Source organism: Oratosquilla oratoria, chromosome 18 (assembly GCF_046742065.1).
Source record: "Oratosquilla oratoria isolate Oo_2021 chromosome 18, ASM4674206v1, whole genome shotgun sequence".
NCBI classification, from domain to species: domain Eukaryota; kingdom Metazoa; phylum Arthropoda; class Malacostraca; order Stomatopoda; family Squillidae; genus Oratosquilla; species Oratosquilla oratoria.
The window spans coordinates 4,185,477-4,201,052 of NC_134794.1; the positions used below are offsets into that span (position 1 = coordinate 4,185,477).

Below are 15,576 nucleotides of genomic sequence, written 5' to 3' on the forward strand. Positions count from 1 at the left end.
ATGGGGGTAAAAGGGGTATTGGGAAAGAGGGGAATGTCTGTTGGGGAAGGAAGAAGATAGGGGTGAGTGGAAAATGGTTGTGTATGGATGATGCTGTGATGCATGAAAGGGATAGGGGGGGTGGTACATTTGAATGATATTTTGATGCAGCCCAAAGGGATTTGTCCCCGTCTTCTACTTTTCTGCATGAGGGGATGGAGAGGGAAGTTGCCAATTAAATGAAGTGCCCTTGCTGCATTGGTTCTAACCCCGGGCAGTGGGTGAGATGCAGGGATGACCCATCATCCTGGAGGAGCCAAGAAAAGAGGGAGGGAGGAGTGGTAAATGGGAGTGAAGGATGTGGGAATGAAATGAGTGGGAGTGGATTTATGCCTTTGACTTTGGCTTCCTCTCTTGTAAGGGAGAAAAAGCCCTTGGTATAGGTATGTATAAATTTTGCATGCATCATAATGAAGAAAGGTAAAAATAACTCCCCCTCTATGTACGTGTTGAAAATGTGTACATACATATACCAAAAGCTTTTTCCCCCCTTACATGGGGGGTAGCCAAAAAAAGCAAAAGGCAACAACGTGTACTTTGTTATAAACAAGACTGCAACAATGTTTTAGGTAATCCCCTTTATCAATCTACTATAAATTCATGTCATTTGAGAAAGGGTGAGGGGGGTTGGGGGAGAGAGGGACAAAGGAAGGGGTAGTGTGTCTGTGTGTGAGTGAGCGAGCGAGTGAGTGTGTGTGTGCACGAAGTCTTACAAATATGGATCATCGACGTTCATTCCCATGGGACCGGCAACTCTCTGAAGTGTTGAAGTAAGATCCTTTGCCTCTCCTTCATTGCGGGGTCCGTAAACTACAGACCAGTTCTGCAAGGTCATAGGTCTATTAAGCCCAAGACCTGTAATACAAAAATTAAAAAAATTTCTTTAATGTCATTCTTGATTAATGAAATTTAACTTTATTGTAATTCATTCTTAAATTACACCATTCTCCTCAAGGAAAATGTGAAACTGAAGATTAACCTCTTAACCCATGCCAACTTCACCTGAAACTTAAAAGAGATTTTCATTTCCAGAAATTTAATCCCACAAGGGTACAACAAATATGCCAAGTGACACTGAACTTTGTTTTTACTCTGACTTTCTGGAATTCCAGATGTGCGAACAAAAGTAACAGGCCATCAGCAGTACTACTTACTCAGTGACCAAGTATGAGTATCTCTGTATACACTGATACACCAGAGCCATTTTCCCCTTTATAAGAAGGGTGGCCAAGTCAACATGTATACCTACTTTTTACCCATCTTACACCTATCAAAAACCCATTTAACTTTTCTATTCTGACCAAGGCCAATGGACAAGATGCAGGGATGACCCGTCATCCAGGAGGTGCCAAGATAGGAGGGAGGGAGGGGGATGGAGGAGAGTGGAGTATGTAGGGGATGGAATGGATAGGAGTGGTTTCTATGCCTTTGTTTTTTGGCTACCTCCCATGTAAGGGGGAAAAAGCATTTGGTATATGTATTTTCACCCCTTGAGGATGAAGGGCCATCCCTGTGCAGGAGGGCATGGTTCTAGTTTACCCTCATGGCTTCATTACATGGTGACCTCCCTTGTCCACTCAACAAAATAAATTGCTCTTCCACAAACAGCAACTCTCTATTCACGCCTGTCTCATGCGCTTTTCTTTCCCTGTATTTACCACTCCCAACCACCACCCTTGTTTCCTTATTTCAGCTCTTAGTGGATGAAGTATAATCCATCTCCAAACCACTACCTGGGTCAGAAACAACACAGCAAAACCCATCCAACCACTTTTGCCTCGGTCAACCCCTCACTCACTCATCTGTGGATCCTCCCTTCTACATACATACATATACCAAGGCTTTTCCCCCTTTCAAGGGAGGTAGCCAAAAAGGGAAAGGCACAAAAACACCCCCACCCATTTCATCCCCAAACACACTCCACACCCCTCCCTCTCATCTGAGCACCTCCTGGATCCTCCCTTCTACTTTCGTAACAAGACCACAACATGCCAAAATGCCTGTTTTCCTCCTCCAAATCCAACTCCCAATTCCATTTACAAATCTAATCATTCCACTGTCATATTACAAAATACATACATATACCAAAGGCTTTTTCCCCCCTTACATGGGAGGTAGCCAAAAAACAAGGCATACAAACCACTCCCACCCATTCCATCCCATGCATACTCCACTCCCTTCTACCTTCTTCCCTCCCTCTTATCTTGGCACCTCCTGAATGACAGGTCATCCCTGCATCTTGTCCACTGCCCTGGGTCAGAAGCAGTGTCGCAAGACACAGCACATCCCCAGCAAAGCCAGTTCATTCATTTGGTGACCCCCCCTCTCAGTCTCCTCATATTACAAAATACACAAATACATATACCAAAGGCTTTTTCCCCCTTACAAGGGAGGTAGCCAAAAAACAAAGGCATAGAAACTACTCCCACCCATTCCATCCCCAATACACTCCACTACCCTCCCTCTTATCTTGACACTTCCTGGATGACGGGTCATCCCTTTATTACAAAATACCATGCATAATCCTTAAGCAACTCATTTTTTTTTGTAATTCTGATAACCAAGCATTCCAAAATGCTTTGGAAATTACAGATAGTGGAAATACACTTACTTCTTATTTCTCTGGACCAATCAGAGGCTTGACGGTTGTAGCCAAAGCTTCTGCCTCCTTGAAAGATGATCTCATCTGGCAGCTTGCGGCCCTGTACGCTCACCAACTCTTGTGCAAACTTCAGCCCCCATTTCTGCAACTCAGCTTGGGTCTTGCAACAAAAGACTCAATTAGCAAGCGAAAACGTATACAAATGACAACCAATCAATGGCGACTTCAGTTCTCCCTTCCAAGACATTGCAATTTTTCTTTTTTAAAGTTTTCCCTCAAACCCTCTATGAAACAAAAGCTATCTTACCTCCTTGTTAGTTGCAAGTGATTTATTGAACTTGAAAAGGGCTTCCACGCGTTTGTCAGGGGTCATTCGCATAAACTGTGCCAAGTCTTTCATTACCATAAAATCACTCCGCATTTCGTCTGTGAGTCCAGTCATAACGCACAGTTCTGGGACGAGGTATATGTCACCCGTCATACCTCGCCGAATATCTCGTTTCTTGGGGCGACTCATGAGTAATGGCTGATGATGATCCTGAATACGTACATTGTACCTCTGAAAGAATTTCCATAGAAATACTCAGACAAGTAATACACATGTACAAATGGCTTTTTCCCCCTTACAAGGGAGGCAGCCAAAGTCAAAGGCATAAATCCATTTGCACCCATTTAATAAGTAATAATATATACATATGTAATAATACATGCAAAGAAATCACAAACACATGATTCATAAAAATATGCAAGTAACCACTAGGAAAATGAGAACTTGGTAACTGAACATTTTCGTCTATCATCTTCAAAGGTACCTTAAATAGACGAAAACGTTCTGTTACCGAGAAATAATACATATGTACATACCATGAGCTAAGATGAGACGGGGGGGTTAGGATGGTGGATGGGAGTAGGTATGTGCCCTTGATTTGGCTACCTCCCTTATAAGGGGGAAAAGCTCTTGGTATATAGAATATAGCCAGACATATCAAAATGTCTTTTCATCCTTCTTATAGAAGGCTGGCTGGGTAAAAGTATACATGCACCCCACACCCACCTAAAAAACCCAGTCATCACATTTTCCATCTAACCACTACATGAAAGATTTGTCATCCTGTATCCTGCAACACATACATATACCAAAGGCTTTTTCCCCCTTACAAGGGAGGGAACCAAAAAACAGACATAAAATCCACTCCCACCCATTCCATCCTCACATACTCCACTCCCATCCATCCCCCTTCCTCCCTCCCTCTTATTTCAGCACCTCCTGGAAGACGGGTCATCCCTGCATCTTGTCCACTGCCCTGGGTCAGAAGCAGTGAAGCAAGACACAGCACATCCACAGCAAGGCCACTTCATTTAATCAGCAAATGGATGACTATAGCTACTGTGTTGCAAGGGATAGGGTCAGGGGAGTGGTAGTATGTGAATATTTTGATGCAGCCTGAAGAGATTTCTCCCCGACATCTCGTTTTCTAGTTGTGGGGATGGAGAGTGGGGGTTGCTGAATATGGGAATTGGCCTTGCTGTGTATGTACTGTGTCTTGCTACACTGCTTCTGACCCAGGGCAGTGAGCCAGACACAGGGATGACCATCCATGAAGAGCTAAGCTCTAATCATCTTCAAAGCTCCTTGTACCTTTCTTTTGTATCTTTTCCCATTTTCTCTCCAATAGTTTACTTAGCATCTACCTATCCTCCTTCACATTCAAAGCTTGCTAAAGTTCTCTACCCACCTTGCCCTTCCTTCTTTCACTTCCATTAACCCCTTCCATACGGTGACGTCTACATAGGTGTCATGAAGAGCAAGTGGGTACGCGAGGATGCCGACATCGGCATCTTGATTATATTTATTGTAGTCATACCTGCGTGACCCCCATACTCTGTAAACTGGCTTCATCATATTTTCTATGGTTATCAAAATTCACGGGTGAAAGAGAACGAGTGATAGAGCAGTGACTTTATTTTTTATAGTGCAAGTATTATGACGTAACATGGCACGTCTGGCAGCTAATGCTTCCAGACGTGTGATGTGGCCCGTATTGAAGGGGTTAACATTTGTCGTCTATCTGCAGTTTTTACCTTTTCCTCTCTGCCTACCGCACCTCCCTTACAAAACATCTTTATTTTTTTTTTCCCCAAAATTGTCATACTCCTCACCCATTATACATCTCTTTTCTTTGGCTCCTTTATCTTACATTTTGCTTCTCTTTTTTCCCTTGTACCTCTCATATACTTCCTAAACCAATCCCTAAATACTTGTTTCTCTTCAACTACCATCTTTGCACACTTTCCACTCACACTTCCTTCAATTCCCTTCTATCCTTCTCTCCACATACCATCTTTGCACACACTGTCACCTTGAAATATACAAAGTCTTCTTCCATACATACATATACCAAGGCTTTTTCCCCCTTACTAGGGAGGTAGCCAAAAAGGAAAAGGCATAAAATCATTTCCACCCATTCCATCCCTGAATACACTCCACTCCCCTCCACCCTCCCTCTTATCTTAGCACCTCCTGGATGACGGGTCATCCCTGCACCTTGTCCACTGCCCTGGGTCAGAAGCAGTGTTGCAAGACACAGCACATCCACAGCAAGGCCGCTTCATTAAATTGGTGACCCCCCTCTCCGTCCCCCCATGCATAAAAGGAGAGGACGGGGAGAAATCCCTTCGGGCTGCGTCAAATTTTGCTCACACATACTACCTTACCCCCCATTGCCCCGCCCATTCCACCTCATGCATCACATCATCATCCATATACAACCATTCTCCATTCACCCATCTTCTGTCCTCTCCCATCCTTCCTCAACAGACATTCCCCTCTTCCCCAAAGCCCCCTTCCCCCCATCCATCCACCTAATCCTAGGACGTCCCCTCATGTTCACTCCCTCCACATCTGCCTTCCATACCTCTTTTACTAGTATTTCTTCACTCATTCTTTCCACGTGTCCAAATTCTTCTTCCACTTCCATTATATCCTTTAGTACCTCCAACACTTCTCTCCACTTCTTTTCTTTCTTATTCAAAATGCTTACAGAGTGCCTCTCTACCTTCCACCCTTTATCCATTTTCAATTTACCTTCCACCAAAAAAATTAACAGACATTCCCCCTACTCTTTTCTGCAAGAATATGAACATCCAGAAGTCTTCCCATCCTTCCTTTGGATACTACTACACAGTCCATTTATGCCTTATCTACCACCTTTCCATCCAGCAGCCTTTCATATATGAACTTATGCTGGACTTTTTTCTTACTGTGTTGGCTATCTTCAACTCTCTTTAGACACCTCTCCACAATGATTTTTACACTGATTATTGGAAATTAAGGATACAGGCTAAGTCGGAGCCATACATGAATATGAAGCTTGGTACAATTAACCTCTTCACTCCAGGGCACATTGCACGTCTGGCAGCATTAGCTGCCCAACATGCGATGCTGCATCATGATAATCGCATTATAAAAAATAAAGTCAGTGCTCAATCGTTCGTTCTCTTTCACCCGTGTATTTTGATAACCATAGAAAATTGATTAAGCCAGTTTAGAGAGAATGGAGATTACTTAGGTACGACTACAATAAATATAATCAAGATGCTGATGTCGGCATCGAGTACCCACTTGCTCCTCATGCTGCCTACATAGGTGTCACCGTATGGAAGTGGTTAACTGGATAGTAAGAGACATGACACCAGTAATAATTTTCTTGTATACAATTTGGTTAATAAAATCTGGAAGAAAAATATGACATCTTACATCTAGTATATCACTTAAAAATAAACAAGGATTTGAATGCCAAAGAATAAGTAACTACACACCTGTTGGTAGTATTCCATGAAAGAGATTTCTCCTCCTTTATATGGGAATTTACTGGAAACCGTGAAGTCAAAGGCAATGTCGTCTACACGGTAGGTCTTTTCATTGTAAGTTGTCATCACAATGGCTCCCAGTAAGACAGCCACAGCATCAGACTTCTGCAAGTTTGTTTTTACATTACAGATAAATGGACGCTAAATGCAAACTTCACATCTACACAAAAGGCACTGTGTGAACACTGTTCTAAGCATAGACACTATGATTGGTTTATGATGAGAAGCCTACAAAATATACTTGAATTAAAAAAATTGTACAAATATAATATACAACACAGATGCAACACCAAATCAGAAAGCAGTCCAGAAGCCTGAAGCACTGACAACACTAGTTTTGCAATGCTTGGGTTCTCAACCTATTGATTCTATGCCCTAAATATCTTACCCATTACCTTGGGTCAGAAGTGATGCAGCAAAACACAGCATATCCACAGCAAGGCTGTTTCATTTAATTGACAATCCCCATCTCCATCCCCTCATGCAGAAAAAAAAACATGGGGAGAAATCCTTTCAGGCTGTGTCTAAATATCACTCGTACGAAGACATGATAAAAAAAAAAATTGGTTACATTGATAAGGCCTAGACTAGAGTATGCGGCGACATTGTGGTCCCCCAGTACCAAAAAGAATATAAAGAAAATAGAAAGAATCCAAAGAGCAGCTACAAAAATGGCACCTGCACTTGCAAACCTATCATACGAGGAGAGATTGGCTAAACTGGAGTTACCGACACTGGAGCAAAGAAGAGAGAGAGGTGACCTACTGACCATCTACAGAATCATGAAAGGCACAGAGATACTTGATAGAGAGGACTTACTTAACTGGGACAAGAGAAACACAAGAGGACATGGAAAGAAAATAAAAAAACATAGCTACAGAAGAGAACTGAAGAAAAACAGTTTTCCACAGAGTTTTGGACACTACAAACTGGATAATGAAACAGTATGCGCAAAAACCATTCATGAGTTTAAAAGCAAACTAGACACTGTGAGATACAATGGTGGGACACCACGAGCATAGCTCCCCTTCCCGCAAAATACAACTAGGTAAATAGATACTCTCTAACCCTGTCCCCATCCCCTACCCACTCCCTTCCATGCATCATAGCATCATCCATACACTCTTCTCCACTCACCCCTACCTTGTCTTCTCTTCCTCAACAGACATCTCTCCTTTTACCCCATCCATCCATTTCATCTTTGGTCATCCTCATGTTCACTCCTTCCACACCTCTTTTACTAATCTTTCTTCACTCATTCTTTCCATGTGTCCAAACCATCCCAATAATTTTTCATCAACCATATCTCCCAACGCGGGACTGCTCCTCCTGTGTAGAGCCGGTGGCCAGGGGTGGTTGCTGCCGTTTGGAGCAGGAGAGGCTGGATGACCGCATTGTGAACAGCTGCCCAGGATGTAACACTTCACCCCATACCATACAACACATAATGGAAGACTGCATTATACACAATCATGCACGCAAACAACACAACATACGCTCTATAAAGGATTTGTGGGAAAACCCAGTTTCGGCTATGGCATTCCTTGGGGAGACGGGACTGCTCGGACAGTCTAGGGAACGACAACAACAAACAACAACAACAACGCGGGACTGCTCGGACAGACAGTCTAGGGAACGACAACAACTCCTTTTCCATCCCCGCTTTCCTCTTCACCTCCTTGTTTCTCACTCTATCCAGCCTAATAACCCCTACCATACTTCTCAGACACATCCTCTCAAACACATTTACTCTCGCTCTTCCTCTAAATCTAAATATGATAACCACAATCACGGATATAGATTAAGTTGGAACTGTACATGAATTCGAGGCCAGGTATAATAAATTGGAGCGGAGACAGGACTCAATAAGCATTGCTCCTTTCCTGTATAATACAACATACATACCTTATTTTTCGGACCATAAGGCGCTTCGTACCACAAGGCACACCCGTAATTTGCTGTTCCCCGTCCTGACCATAAGGCCCACCTGGTCTCATCATCGGATAATCATGCATAAGTGAGTGCATTCAGAACAACATTTTCGTTGTTGAATGAGAAAAATCGGTTGGGATTTAGCAAAATTACAAAAATAGATAGAGTGAGAAATGAGGAGGTGAGGAGGAGAACAGGGGTGAAAAAGGATTTGGGAGATAGGGTTGATGAAAGAATATTAGGATGGTTTGGTCACATGGAAAGAATGAGTGAAGAAAGACTAGTAAAAGAGGTATGGAAGGCAGATGTGGAGGGAGTGAACATGAGGGGACGTCCTAGGATGTGGTGGATGGATGGGGTGAAGGGGGCTTTGGGGAAGAGGGGAATGTCTGTTGAGGAAGGAAGGGAGAGGACGGAAGACAGAGGTGAGTGGAGAATGGTTGTATATGGATGATGTTGTGACTGCATGAGGAGGAATGGGCGGGGAAGTGGGGGGTGGGGTAGTATGTGTGAGTAAATTTTGACGCAGCCCGAAGGGATTTCTCCCCGTCCTCGCCTTATATGCAAAGGGGGACGGAGAGGGGGGGTCGCCGATTAAATGAAGCGGCCTCGCTGTGGATGTACTGTGTCTTGCGACACTGCTTCTGACCCAGGGCGGTGGGCAGGGTGCAGGGATGACCCGTCATCCAGGAGGTGCTCAGATGAGAGGAAGGGTGGGAGGGGTGTGGAGTGTATTTAGGGATGAAATGGGTGGGAGTGTTTTTATGCCTTTCCCTTTCTGGCTACCTCCCTTGGAAGGGGGAAAAAGCCTTGGTATATGTATGTACAAAAATAAATGATATACTTTTTTATTTTGGTCAGTGAAATCAGACCACCTCCATGGACAGTCTGCCCTACCAATACCCCTAAAAAACAACATAAACACGTTACAGGAATTGTGGGGAATAAAACCAACAGCAGTTTTATTCCCGGAATTTTCGGTTTCGACCATGGGCGCAATATAGCAATAGAAAATTAATTATTAATTTTGTAATTTATATTGTATCAATGTAATATGCAATTTTGTGAGCGGAAAAAAGGTGCTAAAACAGATTTCGTAAGTAATGAAGTTGTGTCGGACAAATGGTATGCCATGTTTATGATAGATGCCGACGTTGAAGAAATGAAAGGATGATAAATTCATCTAACCTAACCTAACCTGCGTATAAATCATTACCTGCAAATTAAATGTCATCCGGCTCGTCCTTGTTGTCGTGAGAGATGTTGGTGGGCTTTTCAATCACTCTCTCAGCTTCTGGGGTATACAAAGTTCTTGCAGCTTGAAGGAATGCATGTATCTCTGCTCCATAACATTCCTTTAAGAAAATGTACCTGGCGAGGTACTGTCGGAAGTACCGAGGCCGTCAATTGACAGACGACAAGATGGCATCCCGTTCCTATGCTACCGACTTTGTTCTTTAGCAAATTTGCTTGTAGCAAGGTATCTTTTATTTTCATTTCCAGCCACAAAATTGCATATTACGTTGAAACATTTTAATCTACAAAATTAATAATTAATTTTCTATTGCTATATTGCGCCCATGGTTGAAACTAAAAAAAAATACCCAAATGACTACAGTTGGAGTGGAGCAAGACTAGACCAATACAAAATGGCTGTCTGTGTTGTGGATGCTATCATGTCATAGCCATGATAGCGTGAATGAATGCGGTGGCATGGACTCGAAAACTGTCGAAGTTTTCGCAATTTTCTTGTCAAGATACATGCATCTTGGTTATAGCTTTTGCTAGGCCTATACACTGTTGCCGTCGGCAGGCTAGCTACGAAACGTGTCAAAATAGTATGTCACTATCCAAGGCATTTTTTTTGCACTGAAGCCACACCTCACAATAAGGCGGACCACCCGATTCTGGCCAACGTTAAGGATTTTGCCCACACCCTATGGTCCAAAAAATACAGTACATACATGTACCGATGGCTTTCCCCCTTACACAGGAGGTACCCCAAAGACAAAGGCATAGAAACCACTCTCACCCATTCCATCCCCTACATACTCCACTCCCCTCTACCCTCCCTCCTATCTTGGCACCTCCTGGATGACAGGTCATCCCTGCATCTTGTCTACTGCCCTGTATGCTACAATTAGATAAACACACACACACAAGGTGAGGAGCATCAGCCAGGAAACGCACAGCTTTGACGAAGGCCATCAGCTTGGCCATGTTCTTGGATTGCTGGGAATGAGAGGAGTACAGAATTCAAACTCTCAACTGAATGCGAGAACAATACGCTTCCAGTTATGCTACCAGCACAATATATATATATACGTGTATGTAGACAGAGCAGGAGGGGGTTGGGGAGTTCTAACAACTTACATAGTTACTTCCTCTATTGCACTTCCTCAGAACTTGATACACGGTTTCAATCCGAAGAAACTTGTGAGCAACATCAATGTTCATCATTAAATTTTGCTCATGCTGTCTGATTGCAGTGAGATAACCTGGCCATACAGCAATTCTGAAATTAAGATATTACTAAGTTATTAGAAATGTTGACATAAAATCACTTTCCATCATTACAATCCCAACTAATTTCGACACTTACCTGTGTTTCTCTACACGTGTTTCAGCTCTCATATCATAATAGTTTCTTCCCATCAGTTTCAAACCGAGGTAGTCTTGGCACCTTCGAATTATGATGTTGAATATTTGAATAAATTGATGCTCCAGAGGTCCTACTTCCCTAATAAACTTAATAGTGATCTGATACACATCTCCGGTATCTTCTCGCTTGGAGGAAAGTTCTGTTACCTGTAGAAATTCCAAAAACACCCATTTACATGTTGTGACATTCTGGTAAGTTGAGGTTGGTGGGAAGAGGAAAAACTGGAGTCTTATTCTTGACTAGTTTTGCTACAAACTTGTAGCGAAACTAGTCAAGAATAAAACTCGGAATAAGACTCGTCTTTCCTCTTCCCACCCACTTCATACATACAATATCATGTTATTTCTTGGGCATCATACATACATATACCAAAGGCTTTTTCCCCCTTACAAGGGAGGTAGCCACAAAGAAAAATGCATAAAAACCAATTCCCACTCATTCCATCCCTAATACACTCCACTCCCCTCCACCCTCCCTAATTCTCAATCTATGGGTAGCAGATCTCGTTTGTACGAGACCCTGAGATGTCTAGTCACAGGCACCAGGTTGGCCAAAGTTCAAGAGAGGTCTGGAAATTGTAGTCTTCTGTACTGATTGATTATTCTTAGTTCGGGACACATCACTAGGTCATTGGTAAAGAAGGTTTTTTTATTTCATATGATTTGAGTCAAGAGGCAAAGGTTCTCATCTGGCTTTGCCTAGAAAAGGCTAAATCTAGTGGTGTCACCTAAGGCCCCTTGGTTGTTGCTTGTGTGTAGTTCTGTATTTACCCAATTGCAAAAAAATAAGACAGGATTCATACCAAGATCCTCTCTTTTTCCATGAACTAACTTTGAAATTGCTTATGGAATTAGTTTGGGCAATATTACTTTCAAATACATTGCAGACTATGAAAAACAGATTTCTTGATGCTAGAAATAGATCAAATAATAATAATAATACATACATATACCAAGGCTTTTTCCCCCTTTCAAGGGAAAGGCATAAAAACACTCCCACCCATTTCATCCCTAAATACACTCCACACCCCTCCCACCCTCCCTCTCATCTGAGCACCTCCTGATTAGGTTTAACATCACAAACTCCCAACTATCAGGGTGCTAGGACGATGCCCCCTTTTTACAGAGGACTTTGTAGCATGGAATTGAATAATTAAAATAAATCCTCTTCAGGCCATGGCCAACAAATCCTACTAAATTAAAAAGCAACTCAGCTATGCCTTTACCGGGCTTTTGATATGCACGTACCAACTATAACTTAACATACTGCAGTACCTTACCTCATTTCCTAGCTTTTTTGGCATGTACAACTGCATCCCATCAAAAATGTAATTTTCTCCAAGGGCTTCCCTGTGTTGTCGCAGGAGTTTTTTCCTTTCTTTGGTTCGATCTTCCTCTGGGCTGAAATGCCAAATCAGTAAAGAAATATTATCAAGAGGTGTGGATTGCTGGGGTGGGAAGCTGTTGGATGGGTAGACCATGTTGAAGTGGTTTGGGCATATGGAGAAAAGAGAGAAAGAGAGGAGAGAGAGAATGAGGAGAGGAGAGAGAGAATGAGGAGAGGAGAGAGAGAAAGGAGAGAGAGAAAGGAGAGAGAGAAAGGAGAGGGAGAGAGAGAAAGGAGTGAGAGAGAGGAGAAAGGAGAGAGAGGAGAAAGGAGAGAGAGGAGAAAGGAGAGAGAGGAGAAAGGAGAGAGAGGAGAAAGGAGAGAGAGGAGAAAGGAGAGAGAGGAGAAAGGAGAGAGAGGAGAAAGGAGAGAGAGGAGAAAGGAGAGAGAGAGAGGAGAAAGGAGAGAGAGAGAGAGAGAGAGAGAGGAGAAAGGAGAGAGAGAGGAGAGAGAGAGGAGAGAGAGAGAGGAGAAAGGAGATAGAGATGAGAGAGAGAGAGAGGCAGAGCAAGGAAGCACAAAGGGTCTCTTGAGCAAAGAAGGGAGAAAGGTGGCAATATGGGGGAGTGAAAGTATTTCTCCCCGATGTCACTATTTTCAATCAACACCTCAGCTCCAAGTAACTGACTATCTCCTGACCAACTTATTTCCTCCTCCTTTTCAAACAAGTGCAGCTGAAAACTGGCAGGTATTCCCCTCCTCCTACTTTGCTATTTTCATAGAAGTCCCACACCAATACAATACCCAACTGTCCATTTCCTTCCAGAGCCTATGGAAGAGTTCAAGACCACTGTCATTCATTGTGGGACTGTGGGTTTCCAGTGTAGCTTGAGGCAATACTTTTTCATTATTGGGAGAAAAAAAAAAAAAAAAAATAAAAAAAAAAAAAAAAAAAAAAAAAAATAATAATAATAAATAAAAAATAAAATACAATAAAAATATATAAAATAAATCAAATTAAATTGCACGTTATCAGCAAGCTGCTACTCTGACCACTTACCTGAAGTAAACATGATAAAGACATAGAACCCAGTCACGTTCTTTGTGCAGCACAAAATAATTTGATAACAGCATTATCATTTCACCTTGTTTTCCTGTTGAAGAGACAGGTTATAAAATCAATTTATCAATATGTACTATCACATTTAAGTCCAGCATGGATATTTGACTGCAAAGCCCAACATCAATGCGAGAAATTGCGTACACATAATACACGGATTTCTCCATTTATGCGAGGGATACGTTCCTAAAGGGTTCGTGTAACATAAAAATCATGTATATTGAAATGTGAAGTTTTACTATTGTTTACTTGATTTTTTACATTATTGTGTTCAAAATAATCCATGTAATATGAACAAATTTATATATATTTTTTTTTACCTCATGTCATTCCAAAATCGCATATTCTAAACACACAAGTCAAGAAACCACTGTATTTTCCCTTCAGTAATAAGAGAACACTTTCTAGTAGATACTTGTGCGTTGGCCTAAGGACAGTCGTGGCGTGATCCCCAAATGCGACTGCGAAGGCCTAGCGACGCGCTACAGTAGAAAGGTCAGACAGACTGACTGAACTGTCTGAATCTGACTGGCCTGCCCACTTGGGGCAGGTGGTATATACAGGGCTGTGGAGTCGGAACACAAAACCTCCGACTCCTCTATTTTTGGCACCACCAACTCTGACTGACTCTTCATGTAATTAACTGATTATGGCCTACCTATTCTATAAAGCCTATACAACACACATACACTCCAATCTTGAGTAGACTTGTATCATTATAACTGGTTTATATCAAATAATATATATGTTATAGTGTGGCTTTCCTATGTTTGACCTCTTCATTTATACTTTATAAGTGAAGTAGAGACAATTTTTGAAAGGATATTGAAGAAAATTCAGTATAAAAAAAAAAAAAAAAAAAAAAAAAAAAAAAAAATCTAATGTAAGACATTTGCCATAATATATATCTTTGCAAATAAGTGATAAGTACATTTCAAAAACAAAAATACTGTTCTTTATAACAAAAGTTGAAATATAACCTTTGTAAAGGATATACAAACCTAATGATAAAAGAATATAATGCAAGATTTTTCTACATATATAGTTTTGCAAATACAAAATAAAAAAAAATTAAAATACTTTATGAAAGAAGCTTAGGCAAATTTCTTGAAAGGAAACAGTAAATATAGAGAAAATAAACCTTATTGATACGAGTACGGTACAAGGGCCAGTGTTACAGCTGAACATGTATGATACTGAAAGGTATATGTATCATACATACTTTTTGGGTATCATTATCCATCATGTGTTTTCATACCTTCTTGTGTCTTAATGTACTGAAATGACTGACACAAGTACCTCTTGGTTTAACCCCTTCCATACGGTGCCGCACACGTAGGCGTCATGGGGAGCGAGTGTATTCGCGAGGCTGCCATATCGGCGTCTTGATTATATTTATTGTAGTCGCCCCTCCATAATGACATTCTTTCTAATTCTTTTGTAATCGCATTTTCTATGGTTATCAAAATTCACGGGTGAAGAGAGAATGATCGATATAAGCGGTGACTATATTTTATGATGCGAGTATTATTACGACACGTCGTACGGCTGGCATTGGCTGCTGCCACCGAGATCTAAGTCCATGACGCCTACGTGTGCGGCACCGTATGGAAGGGGTTAACTACATAGTGGTACTGCTATGCGATTATTGCGATGGACATTGCTCTGGTTCTGGAACTGATCTTATCAATACGCGTACAAAACAAGATACAGCTGAACATGTTTGAAGTGTGAAACTTTTTTTTTCAACTTTAAATATCCTTATTTCAATAATTCAATGTTAAAAAGTATACAGGAGAAAAAAGAAGGGGAAAGGAGAGAAGAGATAGTATTATTGCAGTAGTCTACAGTTGAAATTATAATTACCCTACTGTTTGACAACACAGCAGTGGGAAAAACCACCAAACTGATGGAGTGATGGAAACGATGCATTTGGAACTTGACAGGAATATTACAGCTCCCGTGACTGTGTGTAAAATGGAGGTGTTTAATTTATTCAAGTAATACTTTGGATGTTTATCGTTC

At 41.7% G+C, this 15,576-nt stretch overlaps 1 protein-coding gene across 2 annotated transcripts in view; it reads right to left on the bottom strand.

The window, feature by feature from the left end:
* LOC143034996 (piwi-like protein 1) overlaps positions 1-15,576 on the bottom strand; it is a 31,737-nt gene that overhangs the window by 7,454 nt on the left and 8,707 nt on the right. For both annotated transcript variants that reach the window (XM_076201377.1, XM_076201378.1), the window contains exons 5-12: positions 13,492-13,585; positions 12,385-12,505; positions 11,046-11,251; positions 10,817-10,958; positions 6,461-6,616; positions 2,949-3,200; positions 2,651-2,801; positions 753-894 (exon numbers count right to left, since the gene is read on the bottom strand). In XM_076201377.1, coding sequence (XP_076057492.1) covers positions 753-894; positions 2,651-2,801; positions 2,949-3,200; positions 6,461-6,616; positions 10,817-10,958; positions 11,046-11,251; positions 12,385-12,505; positions 13,492-13,585 — 1,264 coding nt within the window. The remainder of the gene's footprint in view (positions 1-752; positions 895-2,650; positions 2,802-2,948; positions 3,201-6,460; positions 6,617-10,816; positions 10,959-11,045; positions 11,252-12,384; positions 12,506-13,491; positions 13,586-15,576) is intronic.